The 16,994-nt window shown below is 40.9% G+C and overlaps 1 protein-coding gene across 1 annotated transcript in view; it reads right to left on the reverse strand.

Annotated features, from left to right (window-relative positions):
• ARVCF (ARVCF delta catenin family member) overlaps positions 1 to 16,994 on the reverse strand; it is a 151,864-nt gene that overhangs the window by 49,126 nt on the left and 85,744 nt on the right. The window contains exon 6 of the mRNA XM_054392879.1: positions 10,854 to 11,037. Within this exon, the coding sequence (XP_054248854.1) occupies positions 10,854 to 11,037 (184 nt within the window). The remainder of the gene's footprint in view (positions 1 to 10,853; positions 11,038 to 16,994) is intronic.

Below are 16,994 nucleotides of genomic sequence, written 5' to 3' on the forward strand. Positions count from 1 at the left end.
GATGAAGACAGTACACTTTGAGCAGGTTCTCATCTGGCAATCCCAGGAGAACCGCTCCCACGGTTTGTTTGCAAAGTCCAAAGCAACTTTCAAGAGCTCCAGCAACCCAGAAAAATGCCAGGTTGCCTTTATCTTAAGACGCTGAGACTCTACTATCTACATCCTGGAAGAACATCACCTGGCAGTCATCGATCAAATTCACATCTTGGATCTTCAGAAGGGGCTATAGCATGGAGACAGAAGTGACCACATGGACAAGAGAGAGAGTGCTAGTATTGATCATTGAAAAGGATAGAAACGGCAATGGAACAGCCAACCAGATATTGTCCTCCACTGGCTGGAGTCAGGAATAGTACCTTCTGATTTCACATCTGCACTGGAATGGGTCTGGATGCATCTTATAGATCTACTACATGTTATGGAATTGAGGATGTTATAAAATCATGTTCCAAAGGAAACTTTCAAAGTAAAAGGCAAGAGATTGCAGCAGCCGTTAGCAGAGAATCTGCAGTCATCTCACACAGGGCAACACACCACAGGAGGAATGCAAAGCCTAACCCAGGACAGAAAGTTCCTGAAGCTCATGCAACAGACAGATAGCAAGATAGCACATCCAGACTTGGATCAAGCAGAGTTTTGCTTTCCACTAAACTTCTCTGCACATCAGACAAGCATCCTTTTATATCAGAAGAAATTCATTCTTTGCTGGTTGGAGTGTTTGATACCAGACACCAAACAGAATAGGAAGCCAAAACCCTGGCTGAGTTGCTTCTGAACTCTGTTAACTCTGTTGCCATGCAACAACTGGAACAGTACCAAGATCTTGGAATTAAACACTTTATCTCAGTGACTTGCCTGCTGGGGCAGTTTAATATCAAACCCGTCTACAGATGAGGATATGTTTGAACAACTTGAAACAGGAACTCCATAGGGTTTTGGAGGCAGTGATGATAGGCAAAATGCTGTTACAAATGAAAATAAAGTTGACTGCCTGTTCAAATGGGTGGGAATGGGGAGGAGGATCTGCCTGATTACACAAACCAGGGATGAATGATACCTGCCAGTCATCTCTGGTGCTCTGTACACCCTGCTTCTCTTGCCTTGTCTCTTCACCTCCAAAGAGGCCTCTGCTGCTTCCCCTGCTTTTCAATACTTTCCCAAGAGTCCATTAAATAAAAAAATGTACTTTAAAAACATCAGCAGTATCTTCCTCACATCACACTTCAAGGGGCAACAGAAAGCTTCCCAGTGTGATTACTGTGAATATATAGCACACTCAAAAGAGCAACTCTAGAAACAAGACATGGAATACCCATCCCTGTTACTCAAAGTATGCAGGAAGGACATTTACTGTATGACTGACTTTATGTAAAAAAGTAAAGCACAAATCTCACTCTAGAGACTAAATCCCCACTCTTTAGTTGGAAAAAGAAACCTGGATTCTTCCTCAAATTTTTGGAGTTCAGACTGTATGTAGGACTAGTAAAAGAGGATTTGTAAGGCTGTTCAAATATATGCTTTTCCTGGGAAAACAAAACAGAGGGGCACTGAGTAAACCTTAAGTGAAAGTAAATACCTAGCAGCACAGAAACACATCAGGCTAGGAATCCAGTCTGGTGGCATTACAGGCTTCAGAAAATGGTGGGGAACGTGCTGAGAAATCTGTTCATACTGTAGATGAGGTTATTAGCACCAAATAGTCTTCTCAATAAGATGCAAGTCTGAATATAACATTTACATCTGCAAAACAGAGTTGGTATTCATTACCTTCAGGATAGGAGAGCTGTGTGCCTGTGCCACACACCAAAATTATCCTCAGGAGAAAACATTCAAAAGTAATTAAATGCATGGCACTTAATTTTCATTATTTCAAAGCCAATCATATATCAATGCCCCCAGTGTGCTCTCCCTAACAATCTGAAAGACAAAATGGAGAGTTTTGGGGGTTTGATAGTTCCCTCCCCCCCAATTATAAAGAAACTTGAAAACACAAGCGTCAAAAAGACACATTTTTTTTCTCTGAACATTAAAACTAGTATTTCCAAAGCTGTTGCTGTTTGCCACCTGGCTGAAAAGGGACATCAGTTGTTACCTCACAGTGCTGCACATGAAGCTGAAAGCCAGAGGTTAGTGTATTACTGAACACTTAACCATCCTTGCATCAGCTCAGGGGGTGTAAGAAGCACTTTGCTTAGAGATCCAGCAGGGGATGAAGACAACAGGTTGGGGACTTCTTTTATATAAATAGAAGGCTGAACTGGAAATTTTTTATTATATGCTCCTAGAAACATTTCCACCTTTCTCTGGAAGAAGTGTGGAGGAGAGCTGCAGCTATGACAGCAACAAGCTCTTTCCAACAGCATCTTTGTGTACACTGCAGGGTCTCAGATTGCCCAAATGAATCCTACATCTTATCATTACAAATAACCTGCTAATGGCTATTTTTGTATTGCTAGGGTAAAAAGTAACTATGTAGTTACAAGGTTCTCACAAGTCTAATTTAAATATATTAGTTGTAAAGACACCCTTCCACACCCCATTCTCTGTTTCACTATTAAGAAGTCTGGATGTCAACAAAATGAGATTGATAAATAATATTGCAGTAAGTGTACTCTATTTCTGAGCAGATTTCTCAGTACTGAATGTCCCAAAGAAGAAATGTACAGCAGTTAAAAATTCTTCCATCATTTCATGAAGAAACAGAATGAATTCCATACTTCGGCTCACACGAAACACCAGAAATTTTAATTGGTAATAAGTTCATTGTTGTAAAAATAAGAGAGAAAAAGAAAGCAGATGCCTTTGACAGAAAGACAGCCTGATCAAGGCAGCACTGGTCAGACACCATACAACACAATGAGGTTTGGCAGCAGACAGCTGAATCAGAAATCAAGCAGGAAATGTGGTAAAGAAAATAAGAAGCAGCCAAAATCCATATGAAATGAATGGAAAGACAGGAGAGCTCTGCTGATGGTGACCTTAGGTAAGGAGCAGCTGTTCAGCTGAGAAAAGGTGTACCAGGTCTAAGCAGATCCCATTGGAGACTTCTGCTCCACTTAAGCATCCAGTGGAGCACTGCCAGTTGCCTTGCGTGTAAACCCCTTCCAGCTACTGGAATAAAGATTGGTTTTGTTTACTTGGCCAGAAGCTCAAAAGAGGACATACCAGGGCAGCTACCCCTGAAAAAGGACTTCACAAGCTTAGTCTGTGCTTCAGTGACACTGGCACAGACAAGAGATGTACAAAGCAGAGTTACATGTCTAGTGTTCACATCAGCACTGCCTGTAAGAGCTACCTGCAGTAAGCAGGGGCTCAAGAGCCAAGAGAAGAGCTTAACAACAAGGTACAGATCTCAAGTCCATCCTCTGTTATTTGTGGCTTTTTACATCCAATGCACTGTGCAGTACCTTTTCAGTAAAATGCTGACTTGTTGCTTCCTGCACGACCTACTTGGGGGGGCCTTAGCTTGCTCTCCTGTAATGCAAAATGACGCAGAAACACTACACAAAAATTCCATGATGCCCAGCAGCTACTTAACTTCCAAATGACTCCAGTCTCTGCTTGGAGGAAAGGCTAGGGAGCTCTGCTTCCTTATCACACATTCTTGCTGCAATGCAAAAAGAATCTTGAAATCATGAAAAGGAGATGGCATTTATATAACAAAGGATCACGGTCCACCTGCCATCCAAGCCAGCTATGCCCCTCACAGTGACTGTAGTGAGCTTGCTTTCGCTCTTGCTCTTCATCCCACCACAATGACAGACATTTTCATAGACTCCCTTCCTGACAGCCAAGGGAGAAGGGACCTAGATTCATTCCTAAGTAATGACAGAAGGCAATAAGCAAGTGCACAACTTTAAATTTATACTCCAGATTTGATTGTAAAGCATTAAGGTTGCATGTAACTAGGTTATGTCTCTGCTGCTAAAATCTATGCATAATTTATTTATATTACAAGCTAAACATCAGGAACTGTCAGGAGCAACCCTAACAGCTCCTTACTAGCACGAATTAAACGCTCTGCTCGTCATATAAGCCCCAGGACAGCCATATGCTGTGATCCTGCACAGTATCAGTAAGCTAATTAAGAAAGTGCCTTTGCTCACTCTTCTCTGTTGTGTGGGGTTTTAATTTGAGTTGGTTTTTTTCCAGTTTGGGTTGGGCAGATAAGCTTCTCCCTTTTCCATCCTGCTTGCTGCCTCCAAAGTGAAGGTTTACCAGCAAATTTGTTTGTTATCTTTTTTCTAAAGCTATTCTTTCACTGGAAGTCCAGCTCAGAAGTACCACTGATAGTATCATTAGTTCCAGTTTCTGGAGCAGCAGTCTCTGAAAGGCTGCAACCAGCATGAAAACAACCTGAGTGCAGTGCAACAGGCCTCCAAGCATGGTGTGTGGGTGGACAGAGACAGCACCTTCCCCCACCACTTCTGGTGGGACAGGAAAGCACTAAGCTTTGTAAGAAGTTCTCTCCAGCCTTCTGGTTAAACAACTGCCCTACAAAAGAATACAAAAGGACCTCTTGAACTGTGATAAGGGAGAACAACTAAGAAGAGAAGTCAAACACAGGACTTAGTCTAAGAATCCTTTTTGCAGTGGGGGAGAAATGCAGCTGCTGCAAGGAGGGCTTTGTACTAATGCTAGACTCATGAAGCTCAATTACTAATTTGCTGCTCATAAAAAGCACAAAATAAAAAGCTGGCACCTGAAAACTCACATTTAGGTATCTTCTCTATCCTGCCATGCTTCAATAAGCAAAGTTCCTCTGAACACCAAAGGTAGCTTGGCTGGCAACACTGCAGCAGCATCACCTGAGCTTCACCTCCTGTGCTCTGCTTTTCACCAGACAGCGCTTCCAGGTCAAAGATTTGCACTTAAGTGCCTTCTTTCTTCAGTCACTTGGAGGTGAAGGCTGCCTCAAGTATATGAGAGTGCAGGTAGGACAAATATTATGTGACTGTCACCACATACTATCATCACGCCTACAGGATTTAAAGATGGATAGAGCTTGAAGGTAATTCACTTTGGATGCTCTAATTCCCAAGCACTTTTCTTCAGAGAAAAGCCACACATTAATCATTAACAGGAAAGGAAGGCATAAGCACCTGCCTTTGACAGCCCTTCTTCCCTTCCTCAAATTCAGCATGCAGAGATGTACAAAAAAAAAAAGGACACACCAGTATCACTGACACATCCATAAAGTCGTTTCCGAGGTGCAAATACAGAGAACTTTTCTGCCAAAACACCACAGGTTTTGTGGCCTTCTTTACCTCCATGTGCCTCAGCTGCAGACACTCCAGCTCCAAATAAGGTGTGCTGTAGGTGGTTGCAGGCACACACACATCTACAATATATAGATATTTCCCTTATGCAGTGTTAGGTATGACTGAAGCACTGCCAGTTACACCTGCAGCACAAGGTGTACATGCATGGATCTTAATGCTCTCTGACCTCCTCAAAAAAAGGCTGAAAATATTCTCATACAAAACCTTTATTTGGTACATCCCAAGTGTTAATGATTTACCATCAACTGCCTGCAGTCCTCTTTCCTTTGAAGTACGTAACAGGAGCCTGCAGACACTTACAGATCATTTGTTATCCTGGCAGAGTTTGTTTTCAGCTCTGAAACTACAGAGTTCTCATCTCACCTTCAATCATCGTATCTCACACTTATCATAACTCTTAGGTTTTGATTCCATGAGAACAGACTCTTAATTTCTACCTAGAGGAGGTGCTTATCCTCTCTTCTTGTCTCTAGGATCAACCACTTCAATCTCCTTGAACTACTGGTATTTACCAACTTCAGGGGAAGGTAAGGACAAAGGTGCCAATCCCACACTAAAGACAGGAGAGTGAAGATCAGTGACTGAAGTTCAGATCCACTCAAGCACTTAGGAGCTTGAATCTCACCAAAACCAGGGGGACATAGGGCTATTAAAAAATTAGACCTCAAAAAGGTTTATATCATTAATTGCCAGAATAGCAGCAGAACAGCAATTAAATCTGTACTTCTCAAGTCCCTTATTACAGCTTTAACCATCAGGCTGTCCCTTCTCTTCTCAGGAGCTGATGTTGGACAAGCTGTTATGTGCAGTTCTGATCTGAAGAATGCATGTTTTTAGTGGAAGTCAAGTGGGTGCAGTTTGTTTGTGTTTGTACGCCCATGGCCAGGTCTCTGAACCCTGGGGCTATTTGTGAATGTGAATTGCTGTGTACTTGGAGAACTGACAAGAAATGCTGCAACTACAGATGGTACCCTGGAAAAAGGAGCACTTTGCATCTGTTTGCTATGCAAATTAATTCATTTAACATTTGTTGACAGCAGGTCAGTTTAGCACAGGAATCAGGCTAGAAAGTTGGCAATTTAAGAACTAAGTTCTGCTCTGTCCTCTTAGAAGTGAAAAAATCCAAGGGAGAATTAAAAGTAATTAGGCAGAAAGCAGCAATTAAGCCCAGAATGAATTTCAGTTTTAAATCATTAAAATTCTTGCTGCTTCCAGAGAAGCAGAAATCATGGTGTATACCTACACCAAAAAAAAAGAAAAAAAAGAAAAAAAAAAACCCATGACCGCAGCTGACCCACAGATATGGCACTTCCCCTCTAAAACAGAGAAGCACCTCAGAAGAAACCTGGGGAGACAGTGAAGCCTCTGGCCCTGCCAGGGTGCAAGTGAGCTCCATCAGCCCTGTAAGGGATTCAGCTTGTACTCTTCTCATAAAGCACCCCCATGTGTCTGGGTCAAAGCTGTAGGGAAGGATCATGAAATGGCCTTGTTAGGAAGCACCAAATGATGACATTATTTAAACTGGAAGAGAGTGCAATTTAAAAATGAATGCTTCTGGAATGCAAATCCCAGCAGGCATTGAGGGGTTTAAAAAAATAAAAAGACAGTTACTAGAAGAGACATTCTCCACATACCTAAAAGAATAAAATGCAATGCAAAGACATGGAACTTGTACTCCAAATGAAATAAAGGAACATCTGCACACATTTAATGATTCTCTTAACAAATCTCTTTCTTACTACTTCTCCAGTCCTACTTTTTCATAATCAAAACCCCCACTTAATCTCAATAAATCAGTCTTCGCTTTGTCTTTTTACTGCTCCTTTTCAGATTTCCATTACATTTATTTCTCTCAACAGGTTCACCTGACTATAAGAACATCTTTATTTCATAAAATTACATCCAAGGCAGCATCTACCCATTTTAAGTAGTAAACTTATTACAGATACTGCAGATCTATCATATTGGGTCTGCCCCTAGGAACAGAACACAGCAGTGTAAGAGAAAACACTTTTTGCCTGATGTCAGGATGAGAATGGAGACAAAATTATCACCACCTGCACAGTTTCTGAACATTTCAGTGTTTTTTGGTAAAGACTACAGAAAAAGCACCTCATGAATTTCATTATCAGTCAGTTTGCAAATTGCCTATGCTGTTAAATCTTTATTTTGCAAAGGGGGATACAGAATTCCAAAAGCATTTGTTCAAAGAGAGTTTTTAGTGAGCCAAGTAAGAGTGGGATGGCACACAGAGCCCATTTGTTGTGTTCCAGGTGATTCCTTATATTAGCCACAGTCACAGGAGGAGGAGCCCTTAAGGTAAACTGGTCTGCAAAGCCAATCTCAAACTTAAACAGTTGCCTTTTCTTGTTTTAGAATCATAGAATAGTCCAGGCCAGAAAGGACCTCCAAAGGTCTAGTCCGACCTCTCCACAGCCAGCAGGGACATTCTCAACTAGAGCAGGTTGCCCAGGGCCTGGCTTTGATTCTTAGTAGATTGTCAGCTAGCTGTGGTAGTTTGGTATGGATGTAATTAAGTATCAAATGCAACCCCAGAGTTATTCAACTCCTGGTATAAGAGGGAGTATTGAATGGCTTTCTTGAGAACAACAAACTCTGCACAAACTTTGCACAATTTCTCTGATTTCCAGGTCCAGTGTTACTCAGTATCGTGCACAGGACTTTTCTCAAACAGTAGCTCAGGCACATCCATTCCTGAGCACCAGCCCTTTGTCCATACAAATGAAATTCCACATCAAGCATCACAGATGGATTGCTGTTATTTCCAAAGGTGGGCAGGAAGCAAGACTATACAAAGTCCATTAAGCTACCTCAGCTTTAGGGAAGGGGCAAGATGAGTGCATGAATCACAGTTCTTACCTTGAAAAGTTAATTCCCAGGAGAAGCATCTCTGGGGCAGGTACAGATGTCTGCTAAGAAACTGCTCCCAGTTATTCACCCCTCTGCTAAAGCATCCTTCCATCCCACATACACCTGGAGCACTGCACTGCTAATACCAGACATTACTCCACCCATGGGCACATGCAGGCTGTGCTGACTACATAGGATACAATTCACCCTGCCTTAACTCAGACCTGGACATACACCAGCACCTGAAATCCCAAAGTGAGGAGGGAGACACAGGGCAAAAAAAAGTCCTGTTGATAGGATGGGACTGGAAAGGAATATGGGATAGATCAGGACTTACAGAGGAGGTAGAATCAAGTAAGTGTTGGGATTTTTGGTTTTGTTGATGTTTTTTTTTGGTGTTGGGGTGGTTTTGTGTATTATTTTTCTTTGTTTGTGGTTTTGTTTTGGTTTTTTTCTCATTTGCTTTGTTTTTTAGTTACTCATTTTCAATTATTTTGAAGTAAATGTTTCCAAGGCTCCACATTATCAAAGAAGAGACCCAGATTAAGAACAAAATAAAGATGAGAGAGCAGTTTATAAAAAAAACAAAAACAAAAGGCAAAATAATTAACTGGCTGTTCATGCTGTGAATCACTGAGTTTGAAACAAACTCACCCCCATCTGTTGATAAACTTCATTAAGTGAAAATATGATAGTGAAATGGATGACATCCTGCATGCAGTGTGCCTGTCTCCTGCTTAGGTATCTAAACTGCAAGGACAGCTGAAAGCTCAGAATTTCAAAGATTCTCTCAGTTGCTTTGGAAGAGAACACAGCATACACCTAAGGCTCACTTCCAAAGGGGACAAAGAAGGCTGGCACACCATCAGGGGGACCAACCTCCCAATTAACTATCAAATTGGTAAACAGTGTGTAGTCTGCAGTAAGCTCCATTCATGGAAAATTGAATTTCTAGGACCAGCTACCCAGTCAACAACAGAAAAGTAGGAAAAGGGTTTTTTAAACACTGGTGTCTGTCAAGACAGATGGCTGAAGCAATTTGTTCTCTGCTGGTGTTAAGTATCTTATCTTCCCGATGCTTTTAAGAAAGAGCTGCGGAGGATTTCAACAAACAAGTGCAAAATGATTTCCAACAGTGGTAACAAAATTACTTTTGGCAAGTCTATTTTTATCCTGACATTACATACATAAGGTATGTAGTATCAGCAATGCTGTAACAAGAAGTAAATCAGTTCTAAGTTCATATCTGACCAACTCCTGCAACTCTGCCTGTTGGCCTGGACTCACCAACTCACTGTAAGAAGCAAGGAGACATCAAGACAGTCCTTCACAATTCCTATGCAAGAGGATGCTCTCTCCAGGGCAAAATAAAAAGACATGGAACAATCACCTTTTTCAGGTTACCTTTCCCTGCTATACTTCTCACCATTCACCTTAAGCAACTACTTTCAAGCATGGAATCACCTTGCCTCACATCTGACTGAAGCTTCAAATTTTCCATGAGGAAGCAGATAGTCCTCCAAGACTATGACAGCCAACCACAGATGAAAGGAGTGAAATACATTTCCCCCTTCAAGAACAAAAGCAGTCACCATTCACTGGCTGCTGTCCTGATGCACTTTTAATTACCTCCAATTCAAATTCTCTAATGTATCTCAGTACTACTTTGCCTCACAACCCTCCATTAGCCTTAAAAATATGATGTCTAAAGTGGCACAAGCTTTGAACATCCTGTAAAACCAGTACCTTACCTTAAAATTAAAAACCCAACCAGAAAACAACCCCTACTCAAAGCTATCCTGAAACACAGAAGTTCAAGTGGATCCACATGTACTAATAGAGATTTAGGTTAGTCTACAAATGATCAATTTATTGTTTACACTTACTGGAGAATCTCTTACTTATTCAGATAATTCTTTGATTCCCCTCTCCTCCCTCCTCCCTGACTAATTTCCTCTTGCAGGGCATTATTAGAATAGCAGACAACAGTAAGTAAAAACCTATGTCTGGAACTTCCTTAAAGGACTTCAGGTTCCAGTGGGACTGCAAATAATTTCAGCAACACTTTTCACTACGTTCTTCGTTTGTGTACTTGCTCAGGGGAATAGCTACTGCAATTTAGAGACCACAAGCTCAAGAAACAGTTAGGTTAAACTGGATCCACACTTCAGGTTCAATGTAATTCCATGACAGCAGTTCCCCACAATCTGCAAAAAGCTGCCTTTTCATAGAACAAGGCCCAAACCCAAGAAGGGAGTCACTTGAAAACACACGTTTCAAATAAAACCAGTGCCACCAAGGGAAGGAATGTTTGCAGAATCAGCTCAGTGATCACAGTACAGCAGACAAATACAAGTGTGGTTCTCAGTACCTGGGGCTTTTTCTGTCCTTGATGGTTAACCTTACCTGCATCACTCTCCATCATATTATACACCACCCTATATAGATCCACTTCCCCCAACTTGGACAATGGACCTACTCTTTGCACTGACCCCCCACCAGACAGACCTAAATTGACAAGTCCTACAATAAGAGAATTCATGGCAGGCCAGTACCTCCTGCTATTGTGGCTGCTGAAAGGGGGTTATTTCTGCAGGAGCGAAAGAAAAACGATACTTCACTTCCAGTGAAAGTAGTATTGACCAAAATTCCCAACAGAGGAGGTGGTGAACAGATAAACACTCCTCAGTTCTGTCTTACCGTAAGCAACCAGAAGTGTTCTTGAAGACAGTTGTCCACTCAGCATCACGAGGCTTAGAGTCCTCATTAGGCTCACTCTCCCAACCAGAATGGGGTATAATCACCTCATTGGTAAGGGTCTGCAGACCATGGTTGATGATGACCATCTTCAAGGACTCATAGGAGGATAAGTTCCACAGGGTACCTGCAGGAGAAAGAGTGATTATTAAACAACAAGAGAATAATCACTATTTAAAATCTCTAGATTAAATAGAATCCCTTGATTCGGAGAAGGTTAAATCACAAAACTAAATGAAAAGGCAAAACCACTTGATGAGATGCTGGACTAGCACACAGCTTGGGGAAAATTCCACTGTCACTGTAAAAGAAGCATTTCTGAAAACATGGAAGGACTTTCATCATGACATGGATATTTCTGAAGTTACCAGGTCTTAGGACCATTAATGTGATGAGCTGTTGGAGATCAATAGAGGTTTTCCACTATATACAAATTTTAAGTCTAGCTGTACCTCATAAAGTAAAAATTCATCCAGTGCAGTAGACAAGTACCTTGAGCAAATCTTAAAAACAGGGATGAATTTATAGAGGATCATTGATCTTACGCTGATCCACTGGACAATATTTCATTCGAGACTCCTCTCTATTACTTACTTTCACATTTTCCTGTCACAGATAGTATCTGTTCAAATCACCTGGTGCCACAAGGAACCCAAAACTTCCCTGTCTTTTCATTTTTACCTCAGTTACGAGCCAAAGCAGACAGAACTCAAACATCAGAACAATTTAAGAGTCCTGCTTACTTTTGATTAGCAGTAAAAATATCCAGTCTTGCATAATAACACTTCCCACAGAGCCCTATCAGTGTCCTGACAGTTACTGCTCAGCAGGTTAGGACTAAACCAGGACATTCACTTCAGAGAATTTCTGCACAGGCCCAGCCTGGTAGCATTTGAGAACTATCAGTAACAACGCTTGGGGGGAGCCAGATACACACTTTTGATCTCCAAGGAAAAATGTTAAGAGAAGCAAAATTTCCAAGATCAAACAGAAAAGCTGGATTTCCCAGAGCACACAGGAAATCTTCCCTAAGTGGACACAATATAAACCTGAGGGACTCTCTGTATTACTACAACTGTGAGGTTGTGCAAATTGCAGATACTCACCCCTTACCATATATGTGTAAATCAAAACACAGAAGAACAGCTCAGTTCCATCTTTTATGTTTCAGTCCCTTTCAATCACTCCAAGATTCACAGATTGTATTGGGACGGAAGAGATCCTCAAAGGTCATCTTGTCCTACGCCCTTACAGTGAGCAGGGACACCTCTAACTAGATCAGGCTGACCAAGGCCATGAGTCTGATCTTGAATGTCTCCAGAGCCAGGGCCTCAACCACATCCCCAGGCAGCCTGTTCCAGTATTTCACTACGCTCACTGTGAAGAACTTCCTCCTGATGTCCAATCTAAATCTACTCTACTCCAGCTTCAAACCACTGCCCCTTGTCCTGTCGAGGGGCATTAAAACATATGAAGTTGAAACTTTTAAAAATCACTGGAGAAAGATTTTGGATCTGTTGCTTTTGCACGGTCTAAGACAGGGACTGGCTGGACCCCATCAAGGGAAAGGCTGCAGCAGTGTGTGGAGAGCAGCCAGAGCCACCACTCCTACCTCACGTGAGCCAAGGCAGCTATCTCGTGGGAACTCTCCTTCACACTCAGGCTCTCACTGCTAGATGTTCTAAGTGTGAAATGCCAAAAGTCCTATTTTAATATCAGAGTATTATCCATATAGGGTCATGACAGGTACCAGGGATGGGAATTTTATCTCCATTTAAGTAGTGACTGCCACTTACACAACAACCTCCAAGGCTGATGATTAGCAGGGCCTCAGAAGCCAAATGCTGTGCTGTCGCCTATTCAAAGTGATCTTTACAAAATCCAGGCATCTGTTCAGACTTTGGAGACCATGTTAATTAATAAAGAAACTCTGAGGCAGACAACAGAATGAACACCATAATGTTTCCTTCAGCCTTTTTCTAAACCCATACAAAAATACTGCATATTTTTTTGGCCTATTATCCTTGCTATTCACAGACAACACACTGGATGGTATTTTTATAATCCACTTTTTTTTTTTAAGCTTTCAAACAAGACTGTATAGGTGAAATATGAATTAATTCTCTCTTTGTATCTGTTACAATAAATCACCCTTTGTCACTGCAAAACACAAAAGAATGGATACTAAGAAAAAAAAAATCTCAAAACTAAGCAGAGAGTGCTAATTGCCCTCATTTTGTTGTAGAAGAAAGCCTTTAGTTTTCCTAACAAATTTGCTCTAAAATATACATTATGCAAGAAACAAAACCAAACAATTGATATTTATAACAATTTTTCCTGGAGGAGTGGTATAATGTCTATATCTATAGAGTAAAACTACAAAGGCAAATTTTACTCCTTAAGAAGAATCAGGCAGACATGTAATTAAAAAGCCAAAAATACCTAGCAAAAATATTCCAAGAGCTCTATTATGACAGGATTGTACTAAAGTTTTCCCATGCTCAAATCTTTAAGACTTAAACACCTGTGTCTAGATTTCAGTATCTTCAACCCCAATGTGTAAAATATCACCACCACCTCCAAGGGAAATGAGTTACCTGTATTTTCCATGCACTTTCACTACAAATATTGGCCTTTTGGACCACAGATAGCACGAATTTTAGGACTAGAGAAAAGAGATGACCTATTGCTTTTCAGAAGATGATCACAATCATGATCTGCTCTGGTGAGACCCCACCTTGAATACTGCATCCAGTTTGGTGCTAAAGAACTTTTTCGTAACATCTGATCTGCATCTGCTCTTCTCTAATTTCAAACCATTGCCCCTCATCCTATCACTACAGGCCTTTGTAAACAGTCCCTCTCCAGTACCTCCAGGTACTGGAAGGTGGCTGTGTCATAAAATACACCATGAAGGGGGATCTTCTGAAAAGCCTTCTAATAAGAAAATGCAAGGAGAACGTTCATCTGTAATCAGAAATGTTAGAACAGCAGGGTGCTTCAAAGAGAAGTTAGTGTCTGATCAGCTGACAGCATCTTAGCATAGATAAATGCCCAGAAGGTGTGAATTCTGAGCAAGTTGATCAATCTGCAAGTTTCTATTAGAGTATTAGATCAAAATATTTCCTCTGCAGACCATTTTGAAGGTCAATCATTTTTCAATTAAACCCAGTTTGGCAACACAGAGCATCAGGAAAATCACGTTCTACACCACTTAAAATCAGTGCAATGTCATTAAACAACAAAATTACTTTCAATCTTCTCACAAAGAACAAAATTATTCATTAAAGCTACCAACTTCTGATTGCTTTTCAAAGAATGCAACAGAATTTTTGTCCTGCATATCTGATGAGGACATTTCCTTCACAAAAAAAAACAAAACAAACAAAAAAACCCCAAAAGAAAACAAAAACAAAACCCCACCACTCCCCTTATCACTCAAGATAAAACTTTCGCAGCTTTCCCAATCAGAACAGATTTAATTCCTTATCAGCTTAATCCTCATTTATCTCCACTGCTCAAGAAAATGATCCACTGAAAGTTCAGCAGTACAGTTCCAAGGCTAGAAAGGGATGCAAGGAATATTTCTCATCACAGCTCTGCTCATGATTTGCTTATGGCAGGTAATGGTTAAATAGTTGGAGCGTTTTTTTCAGTGCAGTAGATGGGAAACATTTTGGAATCCCACACTTCAAAAAGCAAGAAAAATGAGATCTGTGGTATTTTATGAATGCACCTTGAGTTTTGAAGCTACTTTTCCATGCTTCACATGCCTTACCTTGAAGGACAGTGTGTTTTAGTGCCATTTGCAGATTGGTAAAATAGAGGTGGCAACAGAGGTTTTCAAACTCTGCTAAAATTAGCACTATCTGCAAGTAAAAACCTCCAGCCTTGCTTTATCTGGCAGGATTGTTGTATCAGTATACTCAGTCTGCTTCCAAAAGTGCACATCAATATCTTTAACTTGGGTTCTCCAAAACATATATTCCAGGAAGCAGCCAAGTGAACACGCTTCTGATGCAGCAAGTCTTGCTCAACCAGCATGGAACACCACATGCCCGATTCCTTCATCACAGTCCCTGGCCACTGCATCTCTCTCTGATGTATTTTTAAAATATTGGTGTGGCTCTTTTCCCACTCCATTAACTCACAGACCAGACCCAGCTGGCTGCAGCCTGATTCATACTGTTCTGGACAGCTGTGGCTGCTGCCTCCGATCAAGTCAATCAGAGGCCATGGAGCTTTGTTAAAGCCAAGGGCTGACTCTCAAATTAGATGAGAATGATGCTCTCTTTTGCCAGAAAGCTCCCCCTTCAGCTGCAAATAACAGGTCTTATAGGTATGTTCCCATGTACCTCCTGTCCTGCAGGCAATGTCACACACCTGGAGAAGAAAAGCTTCAGAAGTGCTCTTGAATTTAAATTTCTATAAATTACTTCAGTCTCTTGGGAAGGTGGAGTTATTTTTGTCACTGGTCCACATCTGGGATGACCAGATGATGATTACTAGTCAGCTTTCAAAAAGCAGTGTTGTGTTAAAGAAATAAAAAAAGCAAACTCTGTATCTCATTGTCTTTTCATCCTTATTCCTTCCTTTTTTCTCCCTCCCTCCTCCTCTCCTTTTCTTCCTTCCTCCCTCTCTTTTTCTTTTCTTGCATTGTTGCAGAAGTCCCCAGAGATTTCACTCCAGAGAGAGTAAGAAACTTTCATAGCAAAGGTAGACTTTGGTTTATCACTCAGGAAAAGTACCCACATAGGAAGCCAAGATTTCTGCCATGAGAACCATTAGAATTGTGATCTGAATTTTTGAGCCTGCAGAAAAAGTCCTTTTGTAGCTGCCCTGGCTGAATGCTCCCTTTGCACCTCAAGCTGGCTCTTGTTTCTCAGCTGACTTTTGAAGCTCATTTTTCGAATGGACAATTCCATGCTATCAGCTGAGGCTCTGAACACTGACTGCAAGCCCACCAGCATCAGTCACAAAGGCATTGCTGAAATACTCTTCTCTTCTACACTGATGCTTGAATATCTCACACCGGATCTGGCGGTATCATTTTAGAAGTGGAATGAAATTATTCCTGGTTAGGTAGAGATTAAATGCACATCATCTGTTACTGGACATCTGTTTAGGTTAATGCCCTCAGTATTCCTGGTGTTTCTCAGTAAGGGGAAATAAAGAGCTTTAAATAGCAAAACCTAAAGTGCAATAAAAATACTACATTTAATTAGCAGCAGCTACTGTCAAATAAAATGCACTGGAACTGTAAAAATAATTATCAATGGGAAATCAAAGAAATCACCATTTAGAGTGAAAAGTGAAAACATCCAGTTTGGTTTTGCCATCTCCAAAGTGACTGATTACAACTTAGCATTATAATGATATTCCTTCAGAGTAAATTATAGACTGGCTTCTATTACCTTGCATCTAAATAAACAACTTCATTCCTTTTCAGCACTCTAGAAATGAGTTTTGAGTGAACTAGAACAGTAGATAAATAGATAGTATTTAAAAATAAAGAAATAAGTGTTAAGTCAGCCATCACACTAAACAAGTGGAACAAATGGAGTATAAATACTACCTACAGAGCTTCCATGAAGAGACAAAGCACAACCAACACAGGCTGCTTAGAGACTCTCTGACAAAACAGACAGCTCAGTGGAAAATATCCTGCTAGTTTCTATGCTGTATATTTAGACTGAGTTTGCTGAACATCCTATAATGCCTGGAGAAGAACACTTGGAACACCCAAGGCCACTGTTCATCTCAGAGAATTATGATTGCCAAGTAAAAACTTGGAGAGCTGCTGTAACTTTTTGGAGGGGATTACATAATTATGATGGTTACTTTTAATGGCTTAATCCATATTTGCAACAGGGTCTGCCTGGAGAATCCAGCACTGATAAAGCAGCTAAATGGTTACCTCTGGACCCATTTTCACTCACAAAACTTCCTGAAAAATTCCGTTCTGGCACTGAAATTCATTGCAACTGTCCTGGTCTCCATCCAAACATCTCCAGCTGGTTCAGAGAAGAGAAAGGGAAATCCATTTCACTCCTCATGAGTTATGGGAGACTGAAGTACAATCTA

The sequence above is a fragment of the Indicator indicator genome, chromosome 26 (assembly GCF_027791375.1).
Source record: "Indicator indicator isolate 239-I01 chromosome 26, UM_Iind_1.1, whole genome shotgun sequence".
NCBI lineage: Eukaryota > Metazoa > Chordata > Aves > Piciformes > Indicatoridae > Indicator > Indicator indicator.